Source organism: Hetaerina americana, unplaced genomic scaffold, assembly GCF_022747635.1.
Source record: "Hetaerina americana unplaced genomic scaffold, ioHetAmer1.1.p SCAF_2, whole genome shotgun sequence".
NCBI lineage: Eukaryota > Metazoa > Arthropoda > Insecta > Odonata > Calopterygidae > Hetaerina > Hetaerina americana.
Genome location: NW_027286763.1, coordinates 53,217,638 through 53,233,369, shown reverse-complemented (window position 1 = coordinate 53,233,369; position 15,732 = coordinate 53,217,638). Strand labels below are relative to the sequence as shown.

At 36.9% G+C, this 15,732-nt stretch overlaps 1 protein-coding gene across 5 annotated transcripts in view; it reads right to left on the bottom strand.

The window, feature by feature from the left end:
* Positions 1–12,606: 12,606 nt before the first annotated feature.
* The window catches only part of WDY (WD repeat-containing protein WDY), a 41,700-nt gene continuing 38,574 nt past the window's right edge, over positions 12,607–15,732 (bottom strand). For all 5 annotated transcript variants that reach the window (XM_071586010.1, XM_071586014.1, XM_071586011.1 and 2 more), the window contains 2 exons: positions 13,645–13,736; positions 12,607–12,802 (listed from right to left, as the gene is read on the bottom strand). In XM_071586010.1, coding sequence (XP_071442111.1) covers positions 12,688–12,802; positions 13,645–13,736 — 207 coding nt within the window. In that variant the 3' untranslated portion in view covers positions 12,607–12,687. The remainder of the gene's footprint in view (positions 12,803–13,644; positions 13,737–15,732) is intronic.

The window sequence follows — 15,732 nt, the reverse complement described above, 5'->3', positions numbered from 1 at the left end:
ACAAGAACTCATGGTGAACTATGCACCATGCAAAATTACAAAATTCCCGTTATATTTTAACACTCCTCGTATTGATCGAGCTTTTTAAATTTTATTTGTTTCTCGGTTATTTATTCTTAATGTCCAAACAAAATAGACGCTCTGGTATTGCGTTCGCTTGAATTTTGTTTGCCAGAATACTTCGAAGGAATTTTTCCTGAATTGTATTTTCTCCTGGCTCTTGATGTGGTACAATACTCAAAAACGTTTGATCTAAAAGTTTAATTGAAAAAATTGACCGTGATAGATCGGCCTGACCCTCGAAAACAGAGTGATGAACTAGAATGATGATTGGGGGTCCCCGATCTCGCGACCAGAATGTCAGGGACTGATGAGTGAGCGAGTGGCAATGAGATAAAATGAGTACGATCTCCCATTCCATCCCTGAAGGCTTGATATAAGCGAGCGTACGGGAGAGGTGTAGTGGAAGGATTTGGGCGTGAGAGAAGACGAACGAGAAGGTGGTACGGAGAAGAAGGGTGGATCTCACGCACGTGTGAGAAGATGACGATCAGGGAACGGTTGGCGGGGCGTGATGGGAGGGATGGCCGGAGTAGCGAGAGCATGACGGCCACTTCCACCACGACCCAACCAATGGACTGGAAATAATTCTCTCCTCGTGTTTACCTGAACTTGCTCCACACACAAATACCTAATGCTGCTCCTGACTCTTGAAATCAGCCTTTTCGTAAAGCAAAAGAGATCCTCGCAAGAACAGATAACAAGCGTCGAAAAACACTACCAGGAAGATTTCAACTCTCATGCGAGTAGGAACTGTATTATAACCTCATGGCATGACAATTTTTCTGGATCTCTGTGGGCGTCGAAATCATTTTCGATTCATTATTAATGAATAAATACTTGCAGAGCTCAGAGTTGCGGGAAAAATTGAAAAATTCAATTTAATGTCCTCGAATACTGTGCTACTTCTGTACTAACTTTCATTCACTTCTATTATCATAATCAATAAAATACTGAGCCACTGAATGTGCTCAATTTATTTAAATATCCTTCTTTCCATTGTCATCATAAATACCGTATTCGAATAATACTTACTATCTCGCTTCCTAAACAAAAGCTATCGAGTAATTGTGATGATTTATTGAATACGGACTTGAAACTTATGAAATGTGTATTTAGCAAATGTGGAATTGCTTCAATTTCAAATTTTTCGAAGCTTCATATTTTGGAAAACTCAGAAATGAAATGTAAAAACAAAGGAATTAAGATCTTGACGGAGATTACATCGTTACGTAGTTCAGGAACTACATGTATTTCTGTGGTGAAAGAGGATGATCGTAAATTAGAGATATTTTATATGTGGGTATAGAAAAGGACTGAAAATGTTAACGGAAGGGGAATGAAGATAAACAGTAAATGGAAGGGAAAGGAAGTAGGGGTAAGAAAAAGGAAGTTGGGGAAATTCGAAGAAGACATAAAGTTGATGGAGGATATAAAAGATAACCGGATACTCAATGCTGTGACAGAATGGAGAATGCTAAGAAAGGGGAGGAGAAAATGATTCATATTAAATGAGGGGTGGGCAGAAGTTAGAAGGATTTGAAGAAGGCAATCGTGTAGGGAAAAGGCTATTTTTATACTTTCAAAAGTTTTCCAGAAAAAATCTTAAGTTGTCAGACCTACCTCTATACACGGTAGACCACGAGTAATAACCTATAGTAAAGTTGTTCTTGTCGTTCACTCGAACTTAGGCAGTTATGTGGCGAGATTAAGGATGTGCTCATCCTCTGAGTGTATACTTATCATACATCCAACTTGCAGGTTGAACCATATAGGCACTTAGAGAACTATTTAACTTTAATGCCCAAAGTTCTTCCCTCGAACCTTATTCACTGTTTTTAAAATATCCAAGCTGAGTAAACAATAATCCTTGTCCATGCTAAAATTATTTACTCGAATTCCCGATGTTTTGATTCACTCCAAAGAATTAACCAACAAACTACATGCGTGAAAACATATGCAGAGAGTTGACGCTGAAGTTCTCTATCGAGCATACAACTGTTACCTCTCTTTCGTAGATTATTTTCAATGTCTTTCACCGCCAAGGAAAAATTTAACTTTGCCTTTGGTTTATGAATTCTATCAAGTCACTTGCTGACTGTAACTGCCTCTAATCGATCACCAACAAAAGAGGAAGATATGTATTAAATCGTAGAGAAATTCAGATTAAATACGTTCGTAAATTTAAAAAACATTTATGCTAGTTAATCATCTCGAATGAAAATGGTTGATGATAGATAAAATAATAAATAATCGAGTAGTTTTCTCATTACTTGCGTATTTTTGTGCGCTATACACTGTGCTATTTATATGCTTATACGTGAGACGAATGACCACAAAAGCTAATCCAAGCAATATAATATTATCAAAAGTTAATTTTAAAAACTATTTGATTTTTCCTCAAAAACAGTTGGCTCTTACATTGATTCGTAGTCTAGATTTTCAAAATTTGTTGGGATTAAAAAAATTTTAAATAACTAAAATAACGAACCGAAACCGAAATTTGGGATTAAAATACCGAACGAAAATTTGGGATTAAAACGCTAACCAAGATATCTCACTTTCCCAGAAACAAATCCATTGTGGTATATTAACTCCAAAATGACATCTCATTGAAAGCGAGGGTTGTAAATGAGATTTAATGCTTGGATAATCATCTCATTTGAAATAAATATCGGTTATACTTTAACTTTTAGTGTCATGGTATCGTAGATAACATTTAAATCATCCTGGAAAATTCTTACTTTTTATAGAATGAGTAATTGTTGCTTATTGGCAGGTACTTTCTATGACCCGGCGTCAATATTTTCAGAGTATTTCAAATTAAATGCCCATATGCTATCAGGGATGCGTACCCTTTAGTATAAGATGCTAATGACTGCGTTTTAGTGTTCAGGTGTGTATTCACACTATAACTTCCCGCGCCTTCTTTCCCTAACTTTCCTCTTCATTTTTTCCTTCTTCCACCTTGATATTATCTAAGATCTAGCGCCTGCATCCCCTGTTTCCTCTCAAAGCCATTCCTCCTCGGGCACTCAACCCTAATCATGTCTACCTTAGCCAGTACCCACCTATCCAATACCTCAATCTTTTCTAAAACATTTAGCTCAGTAGGCAAGTACCTTACACTCCGGGTTTCTTGGTCATGTCCTTGTTCGATTGCTCTTAGTCTCCGTGGGCATTTCTCGACTTTTCAGATGCATTCTTTCATTAATAACTAACTCCTCATGGACATCCAATTCTCTTTATTACATGAGTCGAGAGAAAAAATTGAAACAATAGGCCAGGCATCATAAGGAGGCTGTTTTCATGCAATAAGGAATTAACCATGCCCCGCACTGAGTCTCATTGCAAGTGTACTCACGGAATGAACGCAGGCAATTCCTTTCCTTATGCATCGTACAATTAGTATAATATTCGAGCTACTTGTTAACTGCTGAATAAACTAACCATTAGGTTCAAGCCATTTCCAAAGACCGCAAATATTAGTAGGTTAGCTTAATCGATAATATTATGTGTCACAGCTGGCCAAGTGAACTAATGTAAGGCCTTACGAAAAATGTATGTGGCTATTTTGAGCAAAGGGGTTATTTGTAATGCTTCTCATTTTTTCCGATTGTGATTCCATTTGTAATGTATAAATATCGTCCAAACTATCCAATTCATTATATATATGAACGTGTGTGGGCCCAGCGGAGGGGATTCGTGATGTAATTAAACAAATATTCTTGAAAACTCAAGCGTTTTTATTGAAGCAAACGGAAATATTTCATTCCGAAGTGGAATTCCGTAGAAAAATCTACATGATCATTTTGAAAATATTAAACCTTTCATAATAAAGTCTGGTTTTATTAGTGACCAGTTACCTATTGATATTTCGGTCTCTTTGGTAATGAATCCTTTCTCGTAAAAAGATTCTGTTTCCATTAGTTAGGACGGGTGATGTGGAACAAAGTCATATTAAATGTTTCTATGACTATAAACTTCTCCAAATAGTATTATGGCATAATTTGAGGAATCAGACGATCTATATGTTTACGTATTTCTTTGTGCCGGTTTCACTAAGTTACAAGTGGCGATTTAGTTTTCCAGGAGGATGCCGAGGGAAACGATTAGGTGCAATTCTTCTCAACAGTTTCTCTAATTTTGTAATTTTGAAGAGCGATACAATCCCAAAATATTTTTACAGGGCACCATTATAAATTTTTAGAGAAAATAAGTAGTAAAAAGTATTTTGAACCGAATACTTTGAGTACATATTCTCGCAGCAAACCCTATACATTATGCCTAAGAAATATATAGATGTGTAATTTTCATTTTAACCTTGTCTCTTGCTTAGCATTTGAATTGAACGAAGTATAAAATAAAATTCGACAACCGAGACCTTATCACAATTGCAAATTGCGTATGGAAGGCGAAATCTAATTTATTTTTTTAATAAACTTGTCTTGCAAAATAAAATCGTATTTAAAAAAACATCAGGCGGCCGAAGATAGATAAATCCCCTCTATCCCACGCCATCGTGAGGAAGGCCAAAGGGGGGCAGAGGGCTTAGAAGAGCGGGGAAGTTTCGAGGAGGGCCATCGAGGGCGGGAGAACGAGTCGGAGACGACGGAGAGGGGCAAGGAACAGCTGGAACGATGGGTGTAGGGAAGCGAATGATGGGAGGGAAGTGGTGGGCATTGAGGAACGAAGTAACAGGGGGAAGGGAGGAGAAGGAAGAGGAATGGAGAAGGGGAGTGAAAGAGGACTGAGAGGGAAGGGAGGGGTCAGGCTCCGGAATCCGCGACGCAGTGGGAGGGGTGAACGAGGCGAGGGAAAGAAGCCCCCACCGCGGGGGGGATGATGGCATGGAGGAGAAAAAAGGGTTGAGGAGCGGCGAGAGTGGAACGGGGGAAGGGAAGGGCAAGAGAGGGTGTTCGGAGAAGGGGAAAGGAGGAGGAAGAGGGGTGGGGGGCCAAAAGACGGGGTCGTCACTGAGGGGGTCTGGCGCCACCGGGTTCCGGCAGGGGGGCAGCAGCAATGAGGCGAGAGGAGACGGGGGTGGGGCACAGGGGATGGGTGAGCGTGACGTGGGAGGAGTGACGGAAACAGAAAGGGAGTGAGTCGAGGAAAAGACGAACAAAATTCGACGGCTGGAACGAGGGGAGAGGGGAGCGACAGGGTTCTCTTTTAATGGGAAGTGGGAAATGTAAGCGCCACTCGATTTATTTGCTCTACCATTTCTGTGTCACGCAATGATATACCCTACACCCTCTCCACCCGCAGAGTTGGCAATTGAATGTACATGCTTCTTAAAGACCCGTTTTACTTTTGAGAGGTATTCATAACTAGTCAATCATAATCACCTTCATTTGTCCTCCCTCCGCAAATTGAATTATCTTCTGCTTAACATACAACTAATGAACGATGATTCTTAGAAGTCGGCCGCCGTACTTCACTGGAGAAACTTCTTATTGATTTCTCATGAGTTTAATTCTCTATATAAAACAACTAGTGGCCTCCGTCCAGATTTGTCTTCTATTTTCCTTCTTTCATTTTTCCAACCAAAAGTGTTTTCTTAATGTGCGGCTAATCCATTAGTTTGTTGTTTTCAGATTAAAACTCCAGCTTTTTCTTCTCCTTATTTGCTCTTCTTTTGCTTTCATTATTAACCTTAACAGTTCACTTTCTCTTCACCATCCATCTCAGCAACGCTTCGAAAGGTTCTTGTCCTTTATGTTTTCATTTCCAATGACACAATTGTCTCATTCATACGAGTTCCTGACACCACTAGGATATTGGGAAAATTTTAATGGTCTACTTAGATGAACAGATACCATATTCTGAAGCTAAGCTTACTTCAATTGATGATGTTAGATGAGAAAATGTAAGTGAAGAACAGAGAAGGATCTAAGACTAACACGTATGAAAGAGGTGCGCATCACAAATACAAAGTATTCCAAAGAAATCGATTGGGTAGTAGGGGAAAGGATTTCAACTGACAGCTGCAAGAAACCAAACCTCTTGTTGACCAAGATGATCACTACGAAGATGTTCACAACATCATTGGCCCTTTTCATTAATATCCTGCCAACGGTTAATTAAAATTTCATCATTCCCATACAGAATGTTAAACCATTGGCTTGCAAATATCTACTCTATACTTTGCAATACATTACTTTTTCTACAGCGGGTTATAAACCGACGACACGCCGCACTTCGATGGCATCCGAGGCATCTTCCGAATGTCTTCTCTTCCAGTCTTCATCCTCTAATCCTGTTCACTCGGGGTGGCATCATAATGGTAAATAAAATGTTTCGAACATTGAATATTGTTGTAAGACGTCTCCTAACCTCAAAAAATATCTAATCAAGAAATATTACTCAGCCAGTCATATTATTGTCGTGACAATTCCAGCTGCTGCAATTAATCAAGCCAATTAAATTAAAAGGAAGGAAAATTTCTTTATTTCAGTTTCCTTGTTTTCCCACTGAAAATTCAACCATACCGTCAAATTCTATTCTGAGTCAATAGGTCCTCATCCAAACAACCCTCTAATTCAAGAGAGTATTTATACATTTTTTTAGTAATGGTTCAAGAGATAATATGGTCAGAATCAGTTTCAGCCAGAAAAGGTAATTACTAATTACGAACAGAGAGAGTATATTTTTTTTAATTGTAGCAGTCAAAGCTGCCCTAGAGTTTTGTGATATGCAGGACCTGTACATGTTTTTATTTTTTTCAGTTTTACTTAAAAATTTCATTGACAATACCATGACACCATAGTGCGTTTGCCTCCAACAAGTTGGTTCATAAATAATTTGGATTTTAGCACTGCTTTTAATTTTTTTTGTGGAAAACTTTGCCAAATCATCCAGAAAAACATTTAATGTGAACAAAAAATCGGCAGAGAGGCAGATTAACATGCTTTTTCACGACACTAATTCACCTTTATCCGCTGCTGGGGAAAGAGAATGTTACAGAGTTCAAAGGGATGAACCAGGTGAATAGCAGAATGGTTATTATTTTATCTGCAAAAGTATTCATGCCTGTGGCCAGTCAAGAGGTCATGCATATTTATGTGAGACTCCATGCATATCCGAGCGAAATTGAGCTCGAACGAGTTCACGTAAATCGATGACAGTATAGTTTCTTTAATTTATTCTGGGGCATGCTTGAATATTTCCATTGTTCACGCACGGTTACGTCGCTCACTTGCGGAGGGTCAAAGCAATTTTCCCGCTGAATGTGCACATGAGTCTTAACGTGGCCTAAGGCCATGCACAAACTGATGACCAGTCGTGTGAGATATTTGGCGAGAAATGCGAGAGTAAACCGTAAATAAATGGAATAAAATGGGCTGTCAACACTGAATCCAAGAGAAAGGTGTTCTACACCACAGCAACTGCTCATTTAGGATCTCACGTAACGCCTCATCGCGGATTTTCAGTTTTTAATCAAACCTTAGAGTTATTCCAATAGCTCTTGATCGTGCATTGTATTTCCTTTTAATAATATTTAATACTGATGTAATCACAACAAATTTTATTTGTTAATACTTCCAGTGTCGTTGGTGGGAAGAATTTTTTAATAATTCAGTGGTCAATTTTTGGCTTGAAAATTAATGCTATAACATAGGAAACAATGTCTGAGATTACTTATTGAACGACAAAATCAAAAAATTGTAGAATCTTTTTTAAAAAGTTATCTCAAGCAATTCACATCGTAATTTGCATATCTCTCATGCGTTGACTCGGGGAAATTTCAATAACCGGCAAGATGCCCTGAATTCCAGGATTAGGCAATACTTTTAGCGCTGAAACTAAAATTTGATACTAAAACTTGATTGAATTTGCAAAAATATAAACAAAAGGTAGGAAAGATACTAGAAATTCTACAGTCGGCAAACATCAATGGCCAGTATAGGATGTAGTCCAAGTGAATGTGAGAAGTTACTGACTTTGTCTTTAGAAAAATCTTCAAATATGGAAAACTTCCTGATTGTGAGATATTAGAAAGGATCCGGCATCGGAGAAGGGAAACCGCAAAATAAAAACACCATCTTTTACCCAAGGAATGATGTTATTGATTACGCCTTATTCATACATCCCAGATACCACTTTGGCTGAGCATTTCCTGAGAAATGATGGCTGTTTATGGAAATGATAGCCCGTCATATGACACAGTGGTGAAGTGGAAAAGGAATTGTCAAACTGACCACATGTCCCTCATAGTCGATCCAAGAAGTGGAAGACCATCATTCACATGGCCACGATGCCGCCACGGTGAAGAAAGTGGAGGAATATACTATTAGACCGAAAGGTAACCATACAAATGATTATGAATGAGACTGATCTTATTTATGGCAGTGTGTGGAAAATTATTCAAGAAGAACTGCAATTATCAAAGGTATCAGCACCCTGGGTTCCACGACTACTGACTCCTTTTCTGAAGCAGGCACGGCGCGACCTGTCAAGGGATATGTTGAATCATTTGGTGCAAGACGAAGGAGATTTTTCTGATCACATGGTAACTATGGATGACTCTTGTATCTATCAATATGATAAATAGACCAAAGACATGAGCAAAGAGAAGAACCACAGTAACTCACCTCCCCCCAAGAAGAGTAAGGTACAAAAGTCTGTAGGGTAGGTCATACTGTCCGTTTATTGGGACTGCCATGGAGTCATCTTAACGCACTACCTGGAGAAGGGTTCAGCCATCACTGGTGCTTGTTACTGCACACTGCTGAAAAAAATGTGTGGTGCTCTGAAAAAAATACGACGCGGTATTATCACCAAAGGTGTCCGTCTTCTTCCCGACATAACACCTGCTCACTCATCTCGAGGTGCGGTTTTAGAATACATATTATGCGGAATTGAAATTTTGCCACATCCGCCCTATTCCCCCGCTCTATCGCCCCAAGTGACTTTTTCTTATTCTCAGAACTAAAAAAACCATTGGAGGTTCGGAGATTTGACAAGCAAATGGCTCATTCGAGAGGTGGGACAATAGTTTTCGACGTAATCTGCTATATTCTACTACATGTATGACGGTCTTCGAAGTGGGAGAAAGCAATAACTCTGGATGGTGACAATGTAGAGAAGTGTTGAGAATAACAAAATAAAAATTGTTTCTATCTGGATTATTTTTTAGAAATAAATTTGATGTCCGCCCTTGTCTATTTATGTTGACATTGTGGAATCGCATGGTCACGAATTACCGTCACTACGTAAAGTATGACGTCCATCATAAGTTGCCATTTGTTTCTATCCTTCTAGCGAAATTGCGAAAATTCCTGGTTGAGGGATTTAAATTGCTAATAATCACTAGCTGCTCGTAACAATTGGGATTACCTAGAAAAAACGTTTCAGAGACATTGGTGACCCAATTTATTTAACTTACAAGCTTTTGTGGCAATAAACGTCTCTGTGGTGGAATTATACTGAATTCATGGGTAACTTAGTATAAAATTTATTTGAAGGGTTCCATAAAACAATTTCAATCGCAGTCAAGTTGATTTCAATAGAAGTCATCATAATTTATTAACAGTTCACTTCAGGAAACGTGGTGAACAGCGTTCAAATTAATTATAGAATCAACTTCGAATTAAACTCTTAGTTAATTTATGCGACTAGATTTTTCATTAATTTAGCCTTCAACTCAAAGTTATGGGTTGGTTCTTAAGTTTCCGCGGTTTTCGGATGCATTACCATTTAAATATCAGAGCGTAAATGGAAATATTTCCAAAAATAAATTTAGATCAGGAAATATCTGGTGCTAGTAAATCTGCGCATCTTGGATTCACCTATCGATGCCCATAAGCATCAAATGGTATTTAATCAGTGCTCCTTAAAGTGAACGCTTTACGCCAACCGAGTCACCGTATTTCGATGATGCTGGCGTTTGCCCCGTGAAATATTATGGTATGACACTACTTGGCATATTAACGAAATATACTTATCCTATTTTTTGCGCAAAATTTCTCTTAAGATGTGCAGCAAATAGGCAGATATATCTTATATGTTTCATTACTTTAGTCGAATAAATGTATCAGCTGAATTTTAAAGCTGAACTCATTCTGCTGAAAGGCGAAAAATGTATTTTTATGAATTAATTGAAAACTTGTAATCTGCAACGACAGGAAAACTCAACGGGGAACTGGGAATGGTGGAGAGGTAGTCCGAGTATCAGGATCGAGTGCTTCTGATACGTTACTAAGCTTCTTTCTCTCCCTCCGGTGAAACACACTCCAAGGATTTTGTTAAAACGCTTAAGGTGAAACTATGATTTAAACTTTGGAGAAAAACTGCTGTAACACTTTGATTTTCCCCAAGTGAGTTATTTTGAAAATATGTGCGCTACTCTTTATTATACATTAAAATCACCTAGTAAATTTTCATCCTTTTATTAACCAACACTGGCTTAGCCAACGGGTTTCATTGTCGTATTAATTAATTGTAGAATCAAAGAAGCTTCTATAGAGGGGAGTCGAGATAGTAGGGACCCTAAATATAAATGTAAAGAAGAGATTATAAATACTTTAATATGTAGCATAGTTTAGTGCTGCTCGGAAACTTCGGGCTTGAGCCAAGAGGATAATCGATGATAGAGGCTTCTGAGATGTGAGTAGGGATAAAAATGGAAAAAGTAAAATGGACGGAAAGGAAGCAAAAGTATAGGCATGTTGAAGAAAATGGTGGGAGGCAAAAAGTATATGAAATCGAATAGTTTAATGCATTATGGGGTTTTCATTCATGCCATGCTATCCGAGGCTTTGAAGTGTATTATTCATGTCCAGCCAATGTTTCCAATCCAAAGTTAGCCCCAAGTCTGCCAGAAACAGAGCTTCCATCTTTATATCCTCTTTCTTATCATTTTTGCACAAAAGTAATCAAAATGGAATTTGATCACATCCTCTTTTTTAACCTTTGACATAAATACCTGCACCTTTGGCATCAATATTGTTCCTTCAACAGGCTGGTATCATTCATCACTCAATTTGAACTCATCTCCCATGGCTGAGATCAGAATCATCATCATTTTCACCTCTTCAGTGAGTTACTGAGTTGTCCTCTGAGCATGCTATCATTCAATTCACCAGTTCTCTTATGTAGCTATTATTCAGGAGGTGGGTCATTGAAATCAACTTTTTTGAGCTGCAGCTAGATCCATTAGGATTCTCATCACTTACACTGTTTTCTTGTGGTCCAACTTTCTGAGAAAATCGTACCAACAGCCCTAGTCATATAAATAGCATTCTAGGGTAGTAATAGTACCAACTCAGGTTTTCTATAATGGCAAGCATTGGATTTCACATGTATAAAGTGAATAATTAAGATCAGATCACAAATTTTGGTTGACTTTCACTTGGATTCATTAATAAAATGTTTTGTGACATACCTGTATAGCTTAGCACATTGATTTTCAGGATAAAAATTAACATATATCATCTGCATCATCAGGGTGATGGTCATGTTAATGCTTAAAGAGAGCTAGAGCTGTAGCTTTAAATGATATCGGGTTCAAATCAATTGAAACATTCAAATAAATTAATGATAATTTAATATATCATGAAGGGATAATCACAGTATTTGTCTGAAAATTTCATTATTTCAAGCATATTTTGTTAAAGACTTTCCAGAAAGGTTCATCTTCTAGTGCAGGGGATGGCAACTAGCATCAATCGGTTACATTTGTTATTGTTAAGCTTTCTAACTTAACAATAAATCCCTATTGTTCCTTAAAAATGCCATATATTTCCTTATGATTCCCAAATTCAATATGTGCAATACAAGAAATATCAAGTGTCGCAGGCTATACTCAGAAGTGTTATCAAATGCTGTTGCTCAAATTCCTCTGGTAATAAAATATACCATATGTGAGGATGATGAACTGGTTGTTTAAATGAAAATACTTTGTAACTTCCACACAATTTTTATTCGTACTACCGGTTTCAATGCTTCGGCGTCATCATCAGGTACGAATGAACGAACATGAACCTCCACAAAGTTGAGCCCGAGACCATAGAATTCATGATGAACTGGATTTACTGTGTACCCTTTTTTAATTTATTGCCTCACAATTAAAAAAATATCAAAATTAATTATGTCTAACTTTAACATCCAATTGGTGTTTCTAGGAGAATTTCTTAGTGTGGTAAGATTTGCTAATATTCTGTTCATTTCCAGATGCAACTCATTCACCTCTTTATTAATTCACAAATGTTACTGTTTATTCCTGCATCATAATAGTAAATGAACAAGTATTACCTTTCACCTTACATGCAACCGAAGTTATCAGATAAATTGGTAAAAATTATTCAAAATCTTATGAAAGAGGAATAACAGTATTCCCTAAAAATTTCAATATTTACTTGTATTACATATTTTACTTGCAAAGCATTGTGATAACAATTAAACAGTTTCATTGTGGTCACTTCAGAATTAACTTTAAGAAAGTGTAAATTATAATGCAACTGATTTCATTGGAAGAATACCATAACTGCTAGTTTTATTAATGGTAATGGATAACAAATCATAATTATGTTATTCTCTCAAAGATATTTATGCTAGTTTGATAGAGATTAGGATATTTTGCTTGCATACATTAGTAATTGAGGCTGGTATTAATGAACCAAAGAATTAATTGATAAACCTAGCACAAGGACTTGACTTTTTTGGTTTCTTCTGACCACTATTTTCATTAATTTTACTGGAAACTTGTACAGCAGGCATGTCCTGCTCCAGTGTCATTTCCCTGAAATAAAAAAAAATTGGAAACATGAAAGCTTACATGGATAAAGTATTATGAGAGTTATTCTACATTGCGCTTGAAAGTTACTGAAAACATTCTATAAATCACATTGTTCCATAAGATAAATAATTACTTACCATCCATCATCATTTTAGTAATTATACTAACATGTCAAAGATACTTTTCAAGGTTAAATAAAGGAAGAATTTTTTTAAGCTAAATGTGAATTAATCTCATGGTTCATTTGGAAAAATGGAGTGTGTCCAGAGGTAGATCACCAGAGGTAATAGGACTATAGGGCTCACAACACTGGCAGTACCTGATTTTCTGAACTCTGCATTCTCTCCATACACATACGTATCTTGGAGAAGTACACAATGCATATCATGCTGCACAATATTGTCCAATGTTGAATATTGGGGTAAGATAAAAATTATGTTTGTAAAATAAACCATGTCACTTTCTTGAAATACCATAGAATTTTTCAGATCCTATCACTAGCATTGGAAATCATCAGAAAGTGTTTGATACCCCCGTATCAATCATCTGGAACCACTAAAAATCAGATATGTATAATAACTCAAAAATGCTCAAGGCGCCAGCACATGTTATTTATGTTTTATGTTAATATACTGGCATATTCATTAATGAAAATCATTTACAGAAAATATTTATTTGGCCTTAAATTTTAGGCTATGCCCTGGGTTAAATAATAAAGCCAAAATAGAAAAATCATAGTGACTTAAAATGGTTGATTTTTTATTGCTAATATCTAATGATAATGAGCATATTTTTATTTTAGTGTTGTTATTAATATCATAATTTAAAATAATATGTCATATTACCTTTGCTTTTGAATCCTTACTACACTCAAAGGGGTGGTCAGTTCTAATTTTCCAGGATGTGGACAATGTATGTGCTCATAAGCTGGCACAAGCTGGAATATAAGACCAGCAAAAAAATGAAACTCTAATCAAAGTACTTATTAATTTGTTTCACCCTGGTATTTACTCTCACTCATAACTGATATATTTGAGTAAGCTTTAACCAGTTAACCAGAGAAACTACAGGTAAACATTGATGTATCACCAGGGGTCTTAGACAAAGGTGATCAACTCAATGAGTCTATTGTCTCCACAAGGCCATTGCATTTTGTGATATAATGAGACATAGGTTCAGAAGATAATCAATTATCCAGAGCAAAAGGGAAATATTTATCCCAGTTTTTCTGTTCCCCTCAGAAAAAATGCAGGTTTGCTACATTTGTACAATTTATTTTTACATCCTGGGAAAATTGTTTTTTTATAATGTTAGGAATGGAATTATTCACTAGCATAATGCAGAAGTTGCACTTCAACTTGTGAGCATTTTACGTGGCAAACCTTTGGAAATATAAATGTATATCAAACATCACATGTATATAATACGAGGGTTGTCCATAAAGTAGCCTCGGTTATGCTATAAAAATACACTGGAGTAGAATCAGAAAATTTATTATTTTCACCTCATAACTACATATCTTTACTATTTTATATTTATTTTCTAAACAGATGTAAGCATTTGTCATATCTCTGAACTAGTTTTCAAATTCCTTCCACATAAAATTCTGCCACCTGAGATTGCAGCCGACCAATGATGACATCTTGAAGTTCCTAGTCAAGATAAGCAGAAAACAAGTACCAGCCTAACTTTTCAGTTGGTTTTCTTTCCAAAAGAGTCGTAGAAATCCGTGGAAAACTTTCTAAAGATTTCAGATATTGTAAAACGCCGTTTTTCACAAACTTTTCGTCAATTTTCAGGTGCAGTTCATGGTTCACCATCGGCCCCTTCTGTCAACATCATGGACATTTATGTTCACTTTTGAACGAATGACAACACTGACGCACAACTCTGTCACTCACAACATTTGGTCCATACAGAGCATAAATTTCCCAATGAATGTCAGCAGCTTTAAAGTTTTTTATCAGTAAAACTCTTATCATTGAACAAACATCATATTTGGGGGGTATTTCAATTGTATTTTTCAATTTGACTCACTATTGTAAGCATAAAACAGGTGGCACGACCTTCCAACCCCTGCAGCTTGAGGCATACTGATCTACTGCATGCGTCAATACAGCGACCATTTGGCTCACTTCACTTGTTCTCACAGTACACGAAAATGGAGGTTACACTCTGGACAGCCCTCGTATATTGAAAAATACATTATGGTAGTTATCTATACTGAAGGAAACTGATTTTCTTATAATTACTTACTTCCTCCCTTCATTCCATCCAACATGCCTATTCTTTCCCTATACCATTATATTCCAATCCCTATACTATTTTATCCCTCCCCTTCCTCATTTGCCTAATGCTTCCTCCACCATCATAGTCTACAACAGCCCATGGCCAATCAAAATGCTTTGTAAAGATGGATGGAGTTAATGACTAAAAATAACACTGAAAAATAAGGCATTGCTCTCAGAATCATTCAAATTCATTCACCTCAAATGGAAGTCAGAAACAGCTGTGTAGTACAGAAGAATGACAATGATAAGAAAGAGTTGAATAACTATCATCTAGAATGGGAAAAAGAAATATGAGTAAAACTAACTAAAATAAGCTAATAAAAGCATGGGTAAAAAAATGATCGCAAGCTTTGCTTTCCAGCTCTTATCTTTATGAAAGAATGGAATTTCCTGGAATTTTTTAATGCCTTGAAAGAAAGTCTCAGTGGTCCCCCTCCATGTCAGCAGAGGGATTCGAGTGATTCCGAATGTTAAGGGGTGCAAAGAGTAGAATGTCACTGCACTCCTAATTGTTCTACCACCTTAAAGGATAGAGAGTGTGAGAAATGAACTCGTGAAATTATTCCCACTAGTGCACCAGTGGGAAAGTCTTGAGTCCTTGAGAGAATTTGCCATTGAGAAATCCGTGAATAAGGATATCCA